Source organism: Meles meles, chromosome 16 (assembly GCF_922984935.1).
Source record: "Meles meles chromosome 16, mMelMel3.1 paternal haplotype, whole genome shotgun sequence".
Taxonomy (NCBI): domain Eukaryota; kingdom Metazoa; phylum Chordata; class Mammalia; order Carnivora; family Mustelidae; genus Meles; species Meles meles.
The window spans coordinates 48146878-48167572 of NC_060081.1; the positions used below are offsets into that span (position 1 = coordinate 48146878).

Sequence of the window (20695 nt, forward strand, 5' to 3'; positions counted from 1 at the left end):
AGCCCTTCATTCTGGTTTTCAAAGACACTGGCTGTCTAAGAGGCCACACAGAGGCAGTTACAAATCCTTCATTCTGCCTCACAGAACACAATTTAAATAGTCATTTTATAGATACTGACTACCTGTTTTTCACAATGGGAATAAACAAAGCCTGAAAAGCGATTAGTCTGGGCTAGTGGGAATGCTATACAGTTAAGTAGCTTTTAAAGCATAAATGGATAAATTCAGAAGGGAGAAATACAGAAGCTCTTAAAGTCTAAATGGAAAAAATCAGGATATTATTTCTTTCTTGGGGGAATGAGAGAGTTTTTTGAGATGGTATCTTAAGGATTGATAGAACATCATTATGTTATGTGGCTAGAAAAGAAGTGTGTTATGTATGTATGAACAGAGAACAGTGATAAATGCAGTGAATAAGTAGGCTGAGGCCAGAAACTGTTGACATCAGTAATTTTAACATTGTTCTTTAGGCAGTGGATAAGAATTCAATATTTTTGAGCAGAGTTGTCACTGGGAGAGATTAGTCTATATGTAGACTTGAAGGCCAAAGAAATTCAAAAGAAAGTTACTAAAATTAAGGAATAAGAGAAACTTTAATGGAGGAGAGGGAAGCTTCAAAGACAGGGTAGAATTCATAGATTTTATCAGTAGATTGGATGTGAGAACAAATGAGATGGAGCAGAACAAGATGGACCCATAGGTTACTATCTGTTAAGGGTTATAAAAATAGGGCAGGAAGGCTCATTGATTTTTATTAATTACACACAATGAGCATGTGGGCCATTTTTTTAAACTCTGAAAATGTAAGGGGAAGAACCAGTGTTTAGCAGAAGAAAGGTTAAGGCTAAAGTTAGGGGTTTGAGATTATATTCAGAGAAGTAGAAATTAAAGGCATATGATGATCACATAAGACAACTAAGGGAAAATACATATAGACAAGATCCTCTGAATAGATGGTGAAAGATTTCTTTCCCTTTTGTTGGGGGTGGTGCTGGCAATACTGTAATATTGAAGCAATAATGGGTTGGTTTAACATGTATTTTCATTTCTGAAACTATACTGTATTTTTATATTATTAAATTTTACATTATGAACTTTATAATTAAGAGAATGGGAGTATGTCTCTCCTTATATAGAAATATTTCCAAGATATAGTGCAAAGTCCAAAAGTAAATTGTAAAACAATAGCTATAGTATAAATCCATTTATATAAATATCCCCAAAACCATAAAATAATATTACATATTTGTGTATGTAATTTTCATTTGTGTAATCAAAACCAAATATATTTCACTTCACCTATAGAGTAATTGCAGAAATCCTTAACCATATCTACGTCAGAGAATTCTTATTGGGCTAGTTTTTTCTTAGTTCTAATTTTAGGCTGACAAAATCAAATGGAGATATTTTCTCAGTGTCAAATCTATTCCAATTGAAATGACTTGGCTAATGACTTGCCTCTTTAAATTTACTTTGTTTTGGGGTGCCTGGGTGGCTCAGTGGGTTAAAGCCTCTGCCTTCGGCTCAGGTCAGGATCCCAGGGTCCTGGGATCGAGCCCCGCATCGGGCTCTCTGCTCGGCAGGGAGCCTGCTTCTTCCTCTCTCTCTGCCTGCCTCTCTGCCTACTTGTGATCTTTGTCTGTCAAATAAATAAATAAAATCTTTAAAAAAAGTAAATAAATTTACTTTGTTTCATAAAGCATTAATTATATCTATATGTTACATACCATACAATAGTAATATAAATACTACATATTGGTACCATACATATTATATAGTACATACATACACCATACATATTATATAGTACATACACATATTATATAGTTCATATATACTACATATACTGTGTATAGACCATACACATAGACACCATATACATACACCATATAGACCACAAACATACACATATATGTATATATATGGTGTGTATATCCACCATATATATACATACACACATATAACAATATATGTTTTATTTAATTCCAGTATAGTTAATATACAGTTTCATACTGTTATATTAGTTCAAGGTGTACAATACAGTGAACCACAAATACTGTATGTTACTCAACGCTCATCACAATAAGTGTACTCTTAATCCCCTTCAATTATTTCACCCATCCCCTCACCCACTTCCCCTCTGGTAGCCATCGGTTGTTTTCCACAGTTAAAAGTCTGTTTTTTGGTTTATCTCCTTTTTTCTTTGTTTTGTTTCTTAAATTCCATATATGAGTGAAAATGTATGGCATTTGTCTTTCTCTGACCGACATCTTATTTAGCATTAAACCCTCTAGATCCATCCATGTTGTTTTAAATGGCAAGATTTCATTCTTTTTTATGACTGAGTAATGTTCCTTTATATATATATATATCATGTATAATATATAATTATAAATATTATAATTATAAATATATAAAAATACATAATTATAAATATTAATAGATATAATACATATAATCTTTCTCTATATACATAGAGAGAGATCTCACATCTCATCTATATATGTCTCACATCTTCTTTATTCATCTATTGAGGACACTTGGACTACTTTCTTAATTTGGCTATTATAAATGATGCTGCAATAAACATAGGAGTGCATATATCTTTTTGAATTCACATTCTCATATTCTTTGTGTAAATACCCAAGAGAGGAATTACTGGGTCATATGGTAATTCTATTTTTAATTTTGGGGGAACCTCCATACTATTTTTCACAGTGAATGCACCAGTTTGCATTCCTACCAACAGTGCACAAGGGTTCCTTTTTCCTCCACATCCTTGCCAACACTTCTTGTTTCTTGTGTTTTTGGTTTCAGCCATTCTGACAGCTGTGAAGTGCTATCTCATTGTGGTTTTGATTTGTAATTCCCTATTGTTGAGGGCAGTTGAGCATCTTTTCATTTGTCGTTTGACCATCTATATGTCCTTGGAGACATGTCTGCTTATGTCCTCTGCCCACATTTTAATTGGATTATTTGTTTTGTGTGTGTGTGTGTGTGTGTGTGTTGAGTTATATAAGTTCTTCATATATTTTGGCTACCAACCCTTTATTGAATATGTCATTTGTAAATATCTTCTCCCACTTTAGTTTTGTTGATTGATTCCTTTGCTGTGCAGGAGCTTTTTATTTTGATGTACTCCTGGTAGCTTAATTTTGGCTTTTTCCCTTGCCTCAGGAGACATATCTAGAAAAGTCTTACCTAGAAAAATGTTACTATGGCTGATGCCAGAGAAATTACTGCCTGTGCTTTCTTCTAGGATTTTAGTTTCAGGCCTCACATTTAGGTCTTTAATCCATTTTGAATTCATTTTGTGTATGGTGTAAGAAAGTGGTCCAGTTTCATTCCTTCCCATTTACATGACCATTTTTCCCAACATAATATGTTGAAGAGAACTTTTCTCCCACTACATGTTCTTGCCTCTTGTCAAAGATTGTACAGTCATGGGTTTATTTCTGGAGTTTCCTTCAGCTCTTCTTTTGGTCTATGTGACTCTTTTTGTGTCAATCCCATGCTGTTTTGATCACTACAACTTCGTAGTGTTACTTGAAATCTGGAATTGTGATGCCTCCAGTTTTTTTCTTTTTCCTGATTGTTTTAGCTATTCATGGTCTTTTGTGGTTCTATACAAATGTTAAAATTATTTGTTCTAGTTCTGTGCAGGGTGCTGTTAGTAGGTGTTAGTATTTTGATAGGGACTACATTAACTCTATAGATTATTTTGGGTAGTATGGGCATTTTAACAATACTTGTTCTTCGAGTCCATAAGCATGGAATATCTTCCCATTTGTGTGGTGTGCAATTTCTTTCATCAGTATTTTATGATTTTCAGAGAAAATGTTTTTCATCTCCTTGGTTGACTTTATTCCTAGCTATTTTATTATTTTGATGCAATTTTAAATGGGATTGTTTTCTTAATTTCTTTCTGCAGCTTCATTATTGGTGTGTGGAAGTGCAGCAGATTTCTGCACATTGATCTTGTATTCTACAACCTTACTAAATTTATTTATCATTTCTAGTAGTTTTTTTGGTGGTCTTTTGTATATGGTATCATGTCTTCTGCAAATAGTGACAGTTTTACTTATTCCTTGCCAATTTGGATGATTTTTATTTTTCTTCCTTATCTGACTGTTGTGGCTAGGACTTCCAGTACTATGTTGAATAAAAATGGGGAGAATGGATATCCTTGTCTTATTCCTGATCTTAGGGGGGAACTTCCCAGGTTTTTACCATTGAGTATTATGCTAGCTGTGGGTTTTTTTCATATATGGCTTTTACTGTGTTGAGATATGTTCCCTCTAAACCTACTTTGTTGATGGTTTTTATCATGAATGGATGATGTACTTCATCAAATGCTTTTGGTGCATCTTTTGAAATGATAATATGCTTTTTACCCTTTCTTTTATTGCTGTGATGTATCATGTTGATTGACTTGTGAATATTGAATGACCCTTGCATCACAGGAATAAATTTCACTTGATGGTGATGAATGATTTTTTTAATGTATTATTGGATTTGGTTTGCTAATATTTTGTTGAGAATTTTTACATTTATGTTTATCAACGATGTTGCCCTGTATTTCTTATTTCTCTCTCTCTCTCTCTCTCTTTTGGTGGTATCTTTATCTGGTTTTGGTGTCAGGGTAATGCGGGCCTCAGAAGGAACTTGGAAGATTCCTCTCCTTTCTCTTCCCTATCCTTTACCTCCTCCTCCTTCTCCTCCTTTTCTTGCATGTAACGTTTTCTTTTCTCTTGTTGCTTTTAAAATTCTCTTTATCCCTAATTTTAGCCATTTTAATTACACTGTGTCTTGGTGTGAATTTGCATGGGTTGATTTTGTTGGGGTCTTTCTGTGCCTCCTGGATCTGGATTTCTGTTTCCTTCCCCAGATTAAGGAAGTTTTCGGGCGTTATATTTTCAAATAAATTTTCTGCCCCATTTTCTCTCCCTTCTTGTGGAATTCTTACAATACAAATGTTACTACACTTGATGCTATCACTGAGTTCTCCTAATCTATTTTCATTTATTATTATTTTCTTTCTCCTGTACAACTTAATTACATTCGATTACTCTGTCCTCAAGTCAATAATCCGTTCTCTATCCTCTAATCTACTATCCATTCTCCCTAGTGAATTTTTAATTTCAGCTATTAAGTTCTTCATTTCTGATTGATTCTTCGTTTCTGTTTTCTTTCTCTTTGCTGAGAGTCTCACTGAGGTCTCCCACTGTTTTTTCAAGTCCAGTGATTAGCTTTATAACCACTGCTTTACATTCTCTACCAACCATATTACTTATCTCTGTTTTGTTTAGTTCTTTTGGTATAACTTTACTCTGTGTCCTCAATTTATCCAGCTCTCTGTCTCTTTCTATGTGTTAAGAAAGTCACCTATGTCTCTTGCTTTTGAAAGTAGTGGCCTGATGAAGAAGAGGTCCCATAGTGACCTGCAGTGCAATGTCCTGTCTACGAGAACCTAGCACTTCTTGTGTGTCTCCTATGGGTATTGATTGTACCCTACTGTGATGGCTGCACTACATTTGCCTTTAGTCCTGTCATCTGCGGGCGCTCCCATTGCCTGTTTATTCTCTGTGTTTGTGGTGGGCCCATCTGGGCCTGCCTTGGACTCAGATTGAGTCAGACCAGGCATTTGCTAGATGGTAGATCTAAACTACTGGGCCCTTTCCTTGTGTTGTCCCCTGAAAAGCTTTTGTTGGCGGGTGGTGCTTCCAGTCAGACCAGAGGCCTGCCCCCAGTCCCTTCCTGGTATGTGTGGTTATCTTCCCTTCTCCCTGACACAAGAGTCACTTTGGAGTGGTGCTGGACCCCTGTCGGGTGTGCTTTCACACCACTATGCTTGTGACACCACTTTGGATGGGCTCTGGCCAAAGGTGTATGAGAGGGGGTGGATCTGCAAGAGAATGTAGGGTGGGGCACATGGTGCTGGCAAGTTTTGTTGGGGGTCTCCTGTGGGCGGAAATCTGGGACATGTCTGTAGAAGATGGGGGTGAGTCTCGCTGTTAGCGGGCTAGATGGATGTTGGTGCTGTGTTGATTCCTGCAGGTGGCCTTGCGGTAGGGGGAGCAGGGGAGGGAAGTGGTGCCTGCCAACTCCTTTTATCCTAGGTAAGTCTCCTATAGATTCCTGCTCCTTCAGCACATGCTGTGAGATTAGTAAGCAAATCTCCTTCGCTTACATCCTAGGTGTCCTTCAAATTGCTGCTTCTATGCTGTATCTCAGCCAGGCTATATGCTGTGCTGTCTCCTTAATGGTAGGAATTCAATATCCTCTCACCTTCCAGGATCTCCCAAAGCAGAGCCGTCTGATTTTTAAAGCTCTAGGTGTTAACCCCACTGATTATAAGAACTCATGACATTAGGCCCCTCTCATTTTAAGAGTTAAGTGTTATGGGGATTTGTCTTCTCTGAGGGCTCCCGTGCCTGGGTAATAAGGTCTGTCTCTCTACACCTGTGGTATCCCTCCTTCCCATGGACTGTCCCACTGGTCTATTAAGCTGCTGACCGCACCTTTGCTCTTCCTACTTCTTTGATGGGGCCTCTTCTCTTCATTAAGCTGTGAACAGTCTTTTCTGCCAATCTATGCGTCATTTTCTGGATTATTTACACTCATGTGGGTGTTATCTAGTTGTATCTATGGGAAGAGATAAGCTTAGGATCTTTCCACTCTACTGTCTCCTCTGGAAATCCAATTTTTTCTTTTTTTGAATTGCTTTGGGAGAAAGGTCATGACTAAATAACAGTCCCAATTGCAGAAGTCTTCTTTGCTTTAGGTTTTCTGATATGATGTTCCTCTTGCATCCCGTCTTCAGTACTTGCCTTCCTCCCCCACCTCCCATCAACCCTCAAATCTTGGGATTTGATTAGCTTGTACAATAGATTTGAAATACTATTTAACGGATTCCAAGATACACATATCTTCACATTTTAACATCTCTGAAATTGAGGTGTCTTTCAATCATGGGGCGGCGTGTCCTCATTTAATTGGCACCATGTTTTCATTCCTTTTGGTATATAAAATGATGGTGATGTTATAAATCTATGCTGTCTTAGATCTGATGAACTATAATACTTCCCAGTGGGTTTCCTTATTTTGGCAAACCTCCCCCCCCCGCCGGAAGCTTTTTATCTTCCCAAAAGAGAAGAACAATCTGATTAGGAAGGAGGAATACAGTCTTGTATGGGCATTCCAGTCATTCAGGAGTAAGCAGTTTCCTAACCTTTCTGGACTGAGAAAGAGAAAGAATTGAGACTCAAGTGTTCTGGCTCCCAAGCTGAACCGGAAGTCCTGCTGGGTGGGAGAAGCAAGGTATAGTAGAAATCCAAACAGGCTTGGGAGTCGATATAAAGCAGTCTTGTTTTTTGCTTCTTCAGCCATTGCTCTAACAAACTGCAAGCCTCCTGGAGAAAGTCTCATGATGTTGGAACATGGCGCTAGTAGCTGACAAATGGCAAAGGTGATATTTAAATGAATGGACTGGAGTTAACATTTCTATTTCCCCATGGCCACAAAGATCCAGAAGTTTCTGCATCTCCCAGAAGAATGCTAAAATAAACTGAGTCCAGGGTGAATACTCAACTGAGCAGAGACCTTGAGTCATTAGATTGGACGGACCCATTTTGCAGGGCTGCAGCACAGGGCAGTTAGGACTGTCCAACAGTAGAGAGACCAGAAGCCCCCTCCCCATTACCATCTGGGGAAAGATGTAGGGAGACCTGAATGGGGCTGGGACTCTAATGGGGGGGTGTCCTTGAAGTCTTTTAAATGCCTCTGAAATAACATGATTTTTAAGCTGGAAAACACTGAATTCCTTTAATTGGCAAGATTTTATTTCCTTCATTAGCAAGAATGCAGAATTTGAGTGCAATCTGAACTTATAATTGAAAGTAAAACATTGTTTTGTTGAACATCTGAGCTGTGTGCACATTTTAACCCCACTACAGTGGAATCTTTTTTGGGGAGGGGGGGTGATAGGAAATCTCAAATACTGGAAGTAGTCTGGATTAAAGAAAAAAAATGGTTCTGGGTATAGTACTATAAAATAGAAATATTTATGGTGGTGTGAAAGGATGAAAAGGCAGAGATCAAAAAAATGGGAAAATTGGGAGTGCCTCTTGGAAGCAAAGGAAAGAGGAGGCATTTGCTGAATTCTGAAGTGCCACAGAGCTCTTGTAGAAGTCCTTTGATTTGATGAGGAGCCATTTGGAATTCTTGAGAATGGGTCATCCCAATGTGGTACTGTTTAAGAAAAAAATTTTTTTTAAGATTTTAGAGAGTGAGTGAGTGAGAGTCAGGGGAAGGCCAGAGGAAGAGAGAGAATCTCAAGTAGACTCAACACTGAGCATGGAGCCCAAGGTGTGGGGCTCGATTCCCTGACCTTGAGATCATGACCTGAGCAAAAACCAAGAGTAAGACACTTAACTGACTGAGTCACATTGGGGCCCCAGTCTGGTGCTATTTTAACAACCATAGTTTGCCATGGGATGTTGGTGCTGAAAGATGTAGTCTAACCTCATCATCCTACAGATAACGCATACAGGGAACCAGAGGAATTTCACAGAAATCAGTTCAAATGATAAACATGAGAAAAAAAAATACATTAAGGAGTCAACAAGAATTAGCCTGTTTTGTGTCATTTGGGGAAGAATATGTTGGGGCATGAAGAATCCTCCTCTGGAAATAATGAAGAGGTCATTTGTGAAGAAGGCAAAAAGTCAACTGGAAAGCATACATGCTGACAGGCACTCAGTGTGTTTTAATTTTTTATTAGAGAAGTTGAAAGTTTAATTTCAGTCTTGACGGTAACATAATTTTCTTTGCTTTGTTCAGAGGAACACAGAATCCATTTGTACAAGCATATACAATTCAGTTGGTGCTTTGTGTCCTAAAATCAATCCTCTGATTAGTTCTAGACTACTGTTTCCATGCGCTCCTCCTGGCTTTGGCAGCATGGCTCAGTTCCCCGCGCAATACTTTTTCATGCACTGTCTGCAACGCAACTACGGCGGGCTTAAAGACCATGCAGATAAACACTGTAGCAAATTGTTTTAATATTGAACAGACGTAAAAAGATTATTTCCTGATATGAAATTCTGAAAATCTGCATAAATATTTTTGTGTAAAATTAAATTAGTTATGTTTTTTTGAAACTAGAACTTGAAGTATCAAGAATGCCCACATAATTCATATACACATATATATAGACTTTTTCATTATGCTAAAAGTCTTGAGAGTCAAATTATATTCTGTGCCATACATTTATTTAGCCAGTGTTTATTTGGCATTAGGTTAACTGGATGTGTACGGATTAGTCCTAATGGGTGCCTGTGTATCATGCAAACATAGTTCTAGTATTCCTGTTGACTAATCTTGTCATGTGGCAATACTTAGATGATTTTGCTCTATAACAGTATGAATTAGGAGTATAAATACTTTATACATGGTCACATTTACAAACGTTTGCCAATAACCACTTCACAATCTTTATGGTGGAATAGTGTGTTATAATGTCTGGAATCGGCAGAAGCAATTCCTATAAAGCAAACATCAGCTGTAAACGGTCTTATGTGTACCTAACAGAGTTCTCCCTTGAGCCCTGATGAGTTTTGGCACAGGTACACTGTTCTGTTTTTTTTTTTCTCTAATAATTTCCACAACTTTTACAGGAAATTAGCTTCTTATGGCATGGCAGAGACATGGCACTTACTGATGAGGTAACTTAGATGTAGAAAAATTCTGCAAAATTATTTGTCTAGCAGATTGCTGCTTCTGCTGATGAATTTGTAGACAGAGTTTTGTTTTTTATTTCCCCTAGTGCATGCACTTGCTATTGAATTACTAATGCACTATTTTTGCTGCAGCTCAAACATGTCCTAAATGCATCACAGAGCAGAGTTGTTAACACCAAGCTCATTCACTTGTGATGGTATTTTATAGCAAACATGTTTAAGTTGTAATAGCAAGGGTAAAACTCTGCCTTACTGGGATAGTAATTTTGGTGGATTCGGAGCTACTTTTGGTTGGCCAAAGAAACCCAATACTCAAAATGTTACATAGAAGTATGTCAGTCTCTATGGTTTCGGGTCACCTCTTGTCTGCGTTTAAAAGACAACAGCCGTCTTGCGTGAAATCTGTGTTGGGAAGGTTGGGGGTGATCTTTTGATGCCGTGTGGTGTTGCTTCAGTTTGAATTTTGGAGTTTCACACTACTGTTGCTGGCCTGCGGTCCATCTCGGCTTCCAACTTCACCATCTGCTGCATCTCCTTCGCCTGTAACATCAGAAACGAGGCCTTAGGATACTGCACATGCAGCCACCCCAGACTCTCTTCTCCTGCAAATCTGATGCTATCACTCTATCCCTGCTACTCAAAGTGAGGTCCAGGGATCATCAGCATCAGCACTGCCTGGGGCCTTGTGAGAAATGCAATCTTGGAATCTACCCAGACCTATGGGATCAGAATGTGCATTTTTCACAAGATCCCAAAGACATTTTTTATGCACATTAAAAGCTGTGAAGGACTAGTTCTACAGCATGCCAGGAAAACCATCTGAAAAGAGGCTAAGCCAGTCAATACTTAAGACTAGGTCATGTCAAACCATTTGCTTTCTAGAGATGGACATGTTGCTTTGACTGTGTGTAATCTGAAATTTTAGGAGTGTTGCTTATGCACACAGTTTTTCTCCAATAGCCTGAAATTTAATTAATTCTCTAAGAATCTGACTGATGGAGAAATTTAGGTGGGATCGTATCACATTGGTTTGGCTAAAGTACCTTACAAGTACCTTACAAATAAAACATTACATGAATATGTAGGGTTCCTAGAAGCCTATTGCCCAGAAATTCTCCCTACCAGCTCTCACTTCTTTGGGGTAATTTTTTATAGGCTTCATGAGACTGAGTTCACCATGGCTTAAGACTGTCACTAGACAACCAGGTGGTTTTGGAGGTAGAAAGGAGTCAGAGGGTCGGGGCGGTGGGGCATGGTGGGGAAGATTCCAGTGACAAATAAACTCTCTTATTTCAACATTTACTTTCCAACTAGTTTCTGGATGTTTGGGTCCAACCCAATGCATGCATCTTTTGAAGGAAAAATAAAGCATCCCCTTCGTCTTTTTGTGACCTACCACTTTCAAATAAAGGCCATTTAGGAATGGAAATATGGACATATATAGCTATTACTCAGAGGAGGACTCTGAAGTGGTCTGATGTTACTCCTCATCTCTGCTTAGGTACTTCAACTCAATGGAAGGTCAGTGGGGGACGGGGAAAGAGGAGGTCAAATCTGTAGGCCATCCTATGAGTATCTAAATGTCCCCAAAACTAGTTTGACCCACGGACATACAGGAATTCTCTTATTTCTACATTGTGGCTTTAAATTTCCTTTTGGCAAAGATATAGTAATACCAAAGAATTTAATCTTTCTGCTCAAATATGATGGATGGTTCCCTCTACCTAGAGAGTTTTCACTGCCTGAAGTATACTAATACTGAGAGAAATGAGAAATGGAGAAAAATATACAAACATGAAACTATGACACAAACAGTATTCATAAGAGATGACAGTGAAAACGTATCAGCATTGGAAATTAAATACTTTTATGTTCCATAAGTAGTAATAAAAGATGCCCTATTCTTCTCCCTGCTTAGCATTTAAAGATGATATTGAACATATGCCGTTACAGGGCAAGTCTCAGAGCGAGGGTCTCAAATGAGCAGGGTGACCATTCATTCTCATTTGTTGGGGACAGTTCCAAGTTATGTTCATAGTCCTGGCAAGTCTGAACATCATCCCCTTTCACTTGCAAAACTATCCTGGTTCAGATAATAAATTATATGGTCACCCTACTTATAAGAGGTGATTAGGGTCCTTGGCAGACCAGATCTAGCAGAAAACATGACAAGAGTCACTGTATAATGACACCGTATAATGAATGTTGCCACACGCAGACCATAACTCTGTCATTAAAAAGCACCAATGAACTTTTAGTAGGGTGCTTTAACAATTAACTGCAGTCCTATTAATGCTTGTGAAAGTGCTGACTTTGTGACCCAGTCTTAGCTGTGGTCGGTCCAAATGACAGTCATATATCACTGTTCTTGATGCCTGGGAATATCTTCATTAGCATGACTTGAGTCTTCTAGGTCTGCTGTAGGAACCGTTGGCTAAGACTCCTTCAGAAATAATTCTCAAGATTTCGGGCATTTCCATTTGAATATTACCTCAGAAATCCAAGCATGAAATAATCAAGCTTTTAAATCCAAACCCTTGAGATACTAATTAGTTATGAACCAGATGTGAATCATAAATGGAGACTGCACCGAGCATACTAACAGAGCTGAGAAGGAAAGCAATGTCTTGCTTATCAGAGTTTCGGTCCTACCTTGTGTTTGGGACACTGCATGGCAGGATTTCAATAGCTGTTTGTACAAAAATAGTAATGTCAAAATTGAGTCATACATATAAAACAAAGAAAATAAATGAATACTGAATAAATGAATACTTGAAAAATGAATGCAAAACCATATACAGAAAAGCAAAGAGCTAAGAATAAAACATGTATACGCCCATCAGTGACGAACTTCCCTCCCAGGTTGGTCTCAACAGAAAATTAAAAAACAACAAACAAACAAACAAAAAAAAAAAACCAAATCAAACAACCAATGCCTGGGACCCCAGACTGTGCTCTCCTGCAGGAGTGAGTGGGAAACTGTCCCGTTAGCAAGAACCTTCACTTCTCTTTATTAAATGATAGGATTGATGACAAAAATCAACTTTTAAAGCTTGGGTATGATAGTAATGGAGGGTTAATGTTTGAAATGGTACAAGGCAGGATGGATGACATACTCGTGGCTGGAAAGTCTATGGGAAAATTTAGTAGAAATCTGCTCTCCGACCTTTGGAGTTTGAAGCATTGGATGACCAAGTAAGCAAGGCCATTAGGTGGCTTAAAAAAGAGCACATGAGGTTAGGATCCAGAGTTGGGGCCAATTATATTAAATTATAAATTATATTAAAACTTGAGTTGTTTCTGCTAGTCCCCCAACGCTGGTCTAGCTAATTAAGTAGCTGCTTGGGGGGATGGGGTGAGCTTCTGGGAGTAAGGTCACAAGGAAGCAAGCAAGAAGCCTTAAAGAAATATTATGGATGAGTGTTCAAATTATTTTTAGCTTAGAAACAGAGAATAGTCTTTGGGTTTAACAAGGAAAAATTTAGGATTGTCTGGAAATAGGAAAATTTTCTTCCAATGAAATGTTTAATTGGTTATGAAGGGAGCTCTCCTACCTGATTCCAGACCTTGCCTAGCATGAGGGAAGAGATGGAGTGACCTTGTCTTTTCACCTATACCTGAGTTTGTAACACATGGACAGGATAACTAACAGCTCTCTGACCTTTAAATTCCAAACCAAACAAAACCATCCTGGAAAGACCTGGGACTGAATTTGTTATTGAACAGCCCATGTTTTGGTAAAGCAGGGCTTAGCACAGAAATTCAAGTCCAAATTCTACCTCTGTCAGAAGCATGGATAGGATATTGTGAATTTCTTTTCATTGAATGTCCTTAACTCTTCATCAAATCTCAAGCTTCCTTGCGATCTGTGCTTTCCTAAGCTTCTGTGACTCGAAGTGTCAGCTGTGGGTGGTAGACGTTGTTTATGACATATCGAAAGGTATTACACAAATTTTTGGAAAAAAAAAAAGCCACTATCCTCCCAATAGTGGCTTAATCAGTCCAGTTATCACTAATCCCATATATTTTAATGCAAGAACTCTTGTGTAGTTTGAATTCTCCATGGGTTAGGATAAAAGCTCAAAGTGATTTTTTTATTATGTACTTGGGCTCTGAAATGAGAAACAGTAGGTAAGTGTATTTTCCAGCTCTGATATTCACCACTATTGTAGTAATGAGTAATTTTTAGCACATTTACATTCCTTAGCCAAACTTGTTGCTAAGCAACACAGTAATTTCTAAGTAGCTTCTTAATTTAGTTAACTGAAACATAACGGTGCCTTACCTTCATTGTGCCTTCTTCTGAGAGGCATCCTTACCCCACCCAGCCCTGAATCACTGAAGTAGATCCTAATGTTTTGGAGACGGTGGCTTTACTTTATTCGCATTCCCATTTTGCCCAATGGGAACACTTTCTGGGAAGTGCTTTAAGAGCAAAAACATAAGCTAGGTATCCTGCACCAGAACGTGATGTATCTATGAGATGGTCACATGAATTAGACCCACAGGACAATAAACGTTTATTGTCCCCCTTGAGGATCTGTGGACTGTTCATGAATAGAAGCATTTAGCTGAAAAGGAAATGTGAAACATAACTCAGAAGTATGCTGATGAACAGAACTTTGGTCTACCGAAAAGTAACAAATCTGAAACCGGAAGTAGGATTTGTTACCCAACTGTAATACAAAAAAGAAGATTTTATGGTTTTGTTTTACTTTCTCAAAGACACATTTTAGTGTAATTCCAACTGAAGTGTTTTTCAACAGAAGCCATTTACTCTGAGAAATATACCTTCAATAGAAGTGCTTTATAGATGAAATAGGAAAGAACAATGTAGTGTGAGAACCGATTTCATCAAACCCTCTTCACAGTTTCTAGACGGAAGTAGATTATCTGGATAAAAAAACTTCTAAACAAGCTATACCTTATGACTGAAATTTGAGACAGACTGAAATTGAAACTGCTCTGTTGGGTCATTTTGTATATAAGCTAGAGCTATGGCCATCAGCTGAAATAAACGGCGGATGGTTTGCGTCGCCCATTGGGGAAGGAGCCCACCTGCACCGCCTTTTAGGTAAACATACGGAGATCTAACAACAGCTGATGGCTAATTGAGAGGTGGATTTTGGATAACTAATAGTGTTGACTTCTTAGTGTTTTGTCTAAGGAAAAACACCAAGAGTATAGTATCCACTTGCATTCAGTGGTTTGTAGAGTTTTGGCAGCTCCTTTCCGTGGGTCCCACTGGAAAGCCCTGAGATTGTTTTAGGACTTTGCTTTTAGATTGACATTGAAAAGAGGTAGTTTCTCTCGTTTGCTTTTAAGCATAGCAAATGTTTGAATTTGCTCACTCCTACGTTGCAAATTCTAAAACTCTAAATGAAAATGAAAAAAAAAAAAACCAATTTGTAACCTTCCTCTTCTCTTCTCAGGGGCATCATTCTTAGAACCATCACCATCTATTCAAAGGATGACTTTGGGTTCCCTGCTCTGCCCCCCACCATGGTTGTATTCCTCTTCCACTTCCAAAAAGAATTCTTTGTCTTGTTTGATGAAATGGGGAATATACAGCAAAAGGGGTCACATTTTTACTAGCCACCTTTCCACGCCACTCCTCATGGCATCTGCTCCCCAAAGTGGGCTGGCTCTGTCTTTTCATGCCTTTTAGGTAAGATACCTGCTCATTCTGTTTCTCTAGGAACTCGAGGTGTTCAAGCTGGACTTTTTTCAACTGATCCATTTCTTTGGACTGTTTCATTGCAAGCTGTAAAAAAGAAAAATTCGGATAAACTTTGGGTTGTAATCTGAAAACTTACAGATGAGGTATGACTGGTAAGTTTACAGTTTAACTGAGGGAGATATTTATAAAAATCAAGAAAAATCAAGAAAAATCTGAAAACTTACAGATGAGGTATGACTGGTAAGTTTACAGTTTAACTGAGGGAGATGTTTATAAAAAAATCAAGAAAAATCAAGTCTGAAAACTGAAGAGTTTAAACCCATAGTTATTAGTGGGAAGAACTCTGCTAAAATCTTCTCAGAACATAATAGAATATTTATGCACAATTAAAGCTTGGCTTTCTTTTCCATATAAAATGGTGCCAGATTAATACCATCAAGATTTAAGTGATAGATTAGTTAGCTCTCAGGGAGCAGGCAAGAGAAGCTGGAATGTTTAATGTACAGAAAAATCAAATTAAACAAATTACCTGGAAGAGGTTTGATACCTAAGCATGAGTTATTGTTTACAGTGCCAAGAAAATTACAAAATACTTACTCTCTTTCTTTCTTCCAGAAACTTTTTGGTGTTGCTGCTATTTAACTCCCTGACTCGCCTGAAAGTAATAGGTACAAATAACAGTTGGCATGATGTTGAATAAAATTAACATAATATTACATAAGAAAGCATTATATTCCATTTAATTCTCTCTGGATGGGATTATCACTTTTCCCAATTTTTGCAGAATTTTTAAAGACATAATGTACAGAGAGAAATACAAACATCTTTGTACCCATCACTCAGGTTAATTAGTATTAATGTTTTGCCCTCCTTGGCTCATCTTTTTAAAGGAAACAAAGTGTTAGAGATACAATTAAAGTCCCTTTTGTATTTTTCCGGATTCCATTTCCCTCCTTCCTTTCTCTCTAGACATAACCACTATTTTGAGTTTGGTGTGGACCTTCCCATCCATGTTTTAATATTTTTATTCCATATGGATGTATATCCCCTTTGTAAAGTATACAAACTTCTCAAACTTTTGGGTGCCGACAAATCTAATGGAGATACTGTCAAAAACACAGATTGCTGGGCTCCCTGCCATAGGATCTGATTCAGTGGTTTGGAGTGGGGCCCGAGATTCTGCATTTCTAACAAGCTCCCAAGTGATGCTGCTGGTCTCCATTGTTCTGTTTCCTAAATTTACATAACCGGTAACCTACTCTGGGTTTCTCCCCATAACTTAAAACTTAGCTGAGGTTCTAGAGATATAACCGTGTTGCAAACTATTTCACTACTTTCATCATTTATGGATTTTTTCCATTATGAAGAGAATACAATATTTCCAGTTTGCCATTAATGACAAATAGGTTATTTCCCAACAATGCTCCAACGATCTGGTGCATAGGACCCTGCAGTGCTTGGTGGGCTGACAGTCTGTTGATTCAATAAATGTAGGGCATACCTTTCTGTGCATATGAGCACAGACTTCTCTACGGTATATGCCTAGATTTGCAGGTTGGTAGGGAATGAACAGCTTCATCTTTACTCCAAAGCGCTTTATTGGCATTCATAACCAGGGTCTGAATGCTACCCTTCCTTCAGGTCTTTGCCCATTCTTGGTATCGTCAGACACTCACTTTTGTATCAATTAGTTCTGTGAAATGGCAAAACTATCAGAGAGGCTGGCATGATTTTCCTGATGAATAGACCTCTAGCTGATTGAATTTGCCTAAAGCTATGCGTCTCTTCAGGTTTTCTCCTTCCTTTTCAGTCAGTTTTGGTTATTGGTATTTTTCTAGGCAATTTCTACTCCCTTTAAGTGTTCAAACTCACTGCCAGTATTCTTTAAGTAGTCTTCATTTTCAAAAATACTGATTAGATCTGCAGTGATTTCTCCTTTTTATTTGTATATTTATTTATTTATTTATTTTTATTTACAATATTTTACTTATGTATTTGACAGACAGAGGGAGAGAGATCACAAGTAGGCAGAGAGGCAGGCAGAGAGAGAGGGGGGAAGCCAGCTCCGCATTGAGAAGAGAGCCTGATGTGGGACTTGATCCCAGGACCCTGGGATCATGACCTGAGCTGAAGGCAGAGGCTTAACCCACTGAGCCACCCAGGTGTCCTCTATATTTATTTATATATTACTAACTTGTGCTTTTTTGCTTCTTGAGCAGTCTTGCTGGAGGGTCACGGGTTTTATCTTTTTTCAAATAATAAGCTTTTGTTTTTGGTGATATTCTGCATTGCTTTTTGCTTTCTACTTCATACTTTTTGCTTTTTTATTTCTCCCCATCTGAGATCTTTGGGTTCATCCTGTATTTCTAATTTTAGGCTCTCTTGAGTGTTTAACTCACTAGTTTGCATTTATTTTAAAAAGTATATACACCTAGGGGCACCTGTGTGGCTCGGGGAAGTATCTGGCCCTTGATTTCAGCTAAGGTCAGGATCTCAGGGTTGTGAGATCAACCCCACGCTGGGCTCCCTGTTGGGCATGGAGGCTGCTTAACATTATCTCTCTCCCTCTGCCTCCCACTTGCACCCTCTCTGTCTCTCAAAAAAATGCATACACAGCGAATCTATAATTAATTCTCAATCTAAATATCACTTTAGCTACCTTCTTTTTTTTTAAGGTGGAAACATTTAAGATTTAAGACCTACTCTGTTAGCAACTTTCAAGAATATAATACTGTCAACTATAGTCACCACGCTCAATATTTTATATCTGGAACTTACTTGTCTTATAACTGGAAGTCTATCCCCTTTAACATTTTCCCATTTCTCCACTCCCTTAGCTCCTGGAAACCACTGTTTTACTCTAAGTGAAAGCATACATTATTTGTCTTTCTCTGGTTTATTACAGTGAACATTATGGCCTCAAGGTCCATTGTCATACATGCTAAGATTTCCTTCTTTTTAAATGGCTGGATAATATTTCTCTCCGTGCGTGTGTGTGTGTGTGTGCGCGCGCGCACGCGCACGTGCACGTGTGTATGAGGACATACAATGACAATGACTTTATCTATTCATCTGCTGATGGGCACTGAGGTATTTCCAGGTCTCAGCTACTTGAATAATGCTGCAATGAACACAGGCATGCAGATATTGCTTTGGTATAGTGACTTCATTTCCTTCAGATAGCTACCCAGAAGTGGGGTTGTAAGATTATATGGTATTTCTATTTTTAATTTTCGAAGGAAACTCCATATTGTTTTTATAGTGGCTGCACCCCAACAAAGCAGAAAGCTTCTCTTTTTTCCACATCCTCACCAACACTTCTTATCTTTTTGATAAATAGCCATTCTAACAGGGATGAGGTTTTATTTCCTTGCGGGTTTGATTTGCATCTCCCTGATGATTAGCCACCTTGAACACTTTCCAGGTACCTCTTGGCCATTTGTATGTTTTCTTCGGAAAAATGTCTATTCAGGTCCTCTGCCCATTTTAAAATCAGATTGTTTTGTTGTTGAGTTGTATGAGTTCCTTAAGTATATTTGGATATTAATCCCTGATACATCGTTTACAAATATTTTTTCCCATTCCATAGGTTGCCTCTTCATTTTGTTGATTCTTTTGCTATGCGCTTTAACTCCATTCTACACACTGATAGACAGTACTTGCAATGTTGTTCCATTTTCAGAGTTGCACTGTTTCTGTTGAAATGTCCTCTTTGATTCGGGAATAGAAGTCAGCTTCTATAGGTCCTTCTAAGCGATCTGATTATAACTTCTTAGATTTTATTTCTCAGTACTTTGGTAAAGTGGGCACACATACATAATGCGTGTGTTTGCACACACGAATTATTTTTAAAACCAGCTATTTGTAGGTGTTTTAGTACCACCTACCACTGGAGACAACGTCAAAACAAAAAAATTAAAAATGTCATTAATTATCAGTAACTTAGAATTTAAGATAATTTGACCTCAACTGGGCTGAAGTCAACTTTGTAACATACTTGAAAAAAGCGATAAAGAGCTCTTTAATGATTAGCACATTTATCCAAATGAATTCTGTATTTTCAGGGAAACTAAAATAGTTCATATTGATGAGGTTTTCCCATGGCTGGAATGTTTTAAATTTCTGAGCTAACACAGATGTCATTTCTATTATACAAGGCCCTTAAACAAAGTTTCTTGTCTGAGAATAAACAAAGAACCACAACCGGATGGTGTAAAGAAATATTGATTAAACTGAGGAATCATTTCCCTAGATGCTTCATGTTGACTGAGAAATTTCTCGGCCAACATTTTATTTTATTTATTTATTTGACAGAGAGAGAGAGACAGCACGGGAGGGAACACAAGCAGGGGAAGTGGGAGAGGGAGAAACAGGCTTTCCACTAAGCAGGGAGCCCGAAGTTAGGGCTTGATCCCAGGACCCTGGGATCATGACCTGAGCTGAAGGCAGATGCTTAACAGACTCAGCCATCCAGGTGCCCCTCGGCCAACATTTTACAAAGTCAACTCATTTCCAAGTCAAATTACTGTGGAATTTCATACCCAATTGATGACCCAATCCCAATTGTACTTAATTCAAACAACACTTCTGCATGAAAATGCATTGGATGGCATGATGCTTCATATTTTATCATATTTCATGGTTAACATTATTTATAATTGAGTTGTGCTTTTAAAGAAATCAATGAAATTGAGGTAGTTGGACAGCAGTTGTTGCCACATTCAAAACAAAAAGGCAGGGGCGCCTGGGTAGCTCTGGCTTTAGGTGTCTGACTTTGGTTCAGGTCATGATGCCAGGGTGATGGGATCAAACCCCAGCATCGGGCTCCCTACTTAGTGGGAAGTTGGCTTCTGTCTCTCTCACTTGCCCTGCTTGTCTTCCCTCTCTGTCAAATAAATAAATAAAATCTTAAACACAAAAAAACCCCAAAAGAATAAAAAACCCCTAAAAACAAAGAGGCAACATCTGGTATCCCGTGAGCCTCCATAAGAGACCACATAAACAGGGAGACCATGAAACACAGGCACTTTCCTTTGCAGCTGCAAAGTTCTCCAGCAGCTCAGCCTCTAGCTTAGGGAGAGCAGACTGCCTTGAAGCCCTCAACACGCTCACATCTCAGTCCCAAGAGCTAATCTTCACGTGGCTCGGTTATTTTGGGATCACTGGGAATCAAGGGATCTCAATGCCCTCTCTTGGGTGACAGGACTCCTGATACCCTCTCAAATCCCCTGCGCCTAAAGAGTTTGCACCTGGAACCTTCTCTGGATATCACACA

General features: G+C 38.4%; 1 protein-coding gene across 12 annotated transcripts in view; it reads right to left on the reverse strand.

The window, feature by feature from the left end:
• Positions 1-8931: 8931 nt before the first annotated feature.
• PLCB4 (phospholipase C beta 4) overlaps positions 8932-20695 on the reverse strand; it is a 420401-nt gene continuing 408637 nt past the window's right edge. For 10 of the 12 annotated variants that reach the window (XM_045980886.1, XM_045980883.1, XM_045980893.1 and 7 more), the window contains 4 exons: positions 16018-16075; positions 15418-15504; positions 12393-12429; positions 8932-10280 (listed from right to left, as the gene is read on the reverse strand). In XM_045980886.1, the coding sequence (XP_045836842.1) occupies positions 10192-10280; positions 12393-12429; positions 15418-15504; positions 16018-16075 (271 nt within the window). In that variant the 3' untranslated portion in view covers positions 8932-10191. The remainder of the gene's footprint in view (positions 10281-12392; positions 12430-15417; positions 15505-16017; positions 16076-20695) is intronic. The other 2 variants (XM_045980895.1, XM_045980894.1) reach the window with 1 other exon arrangement.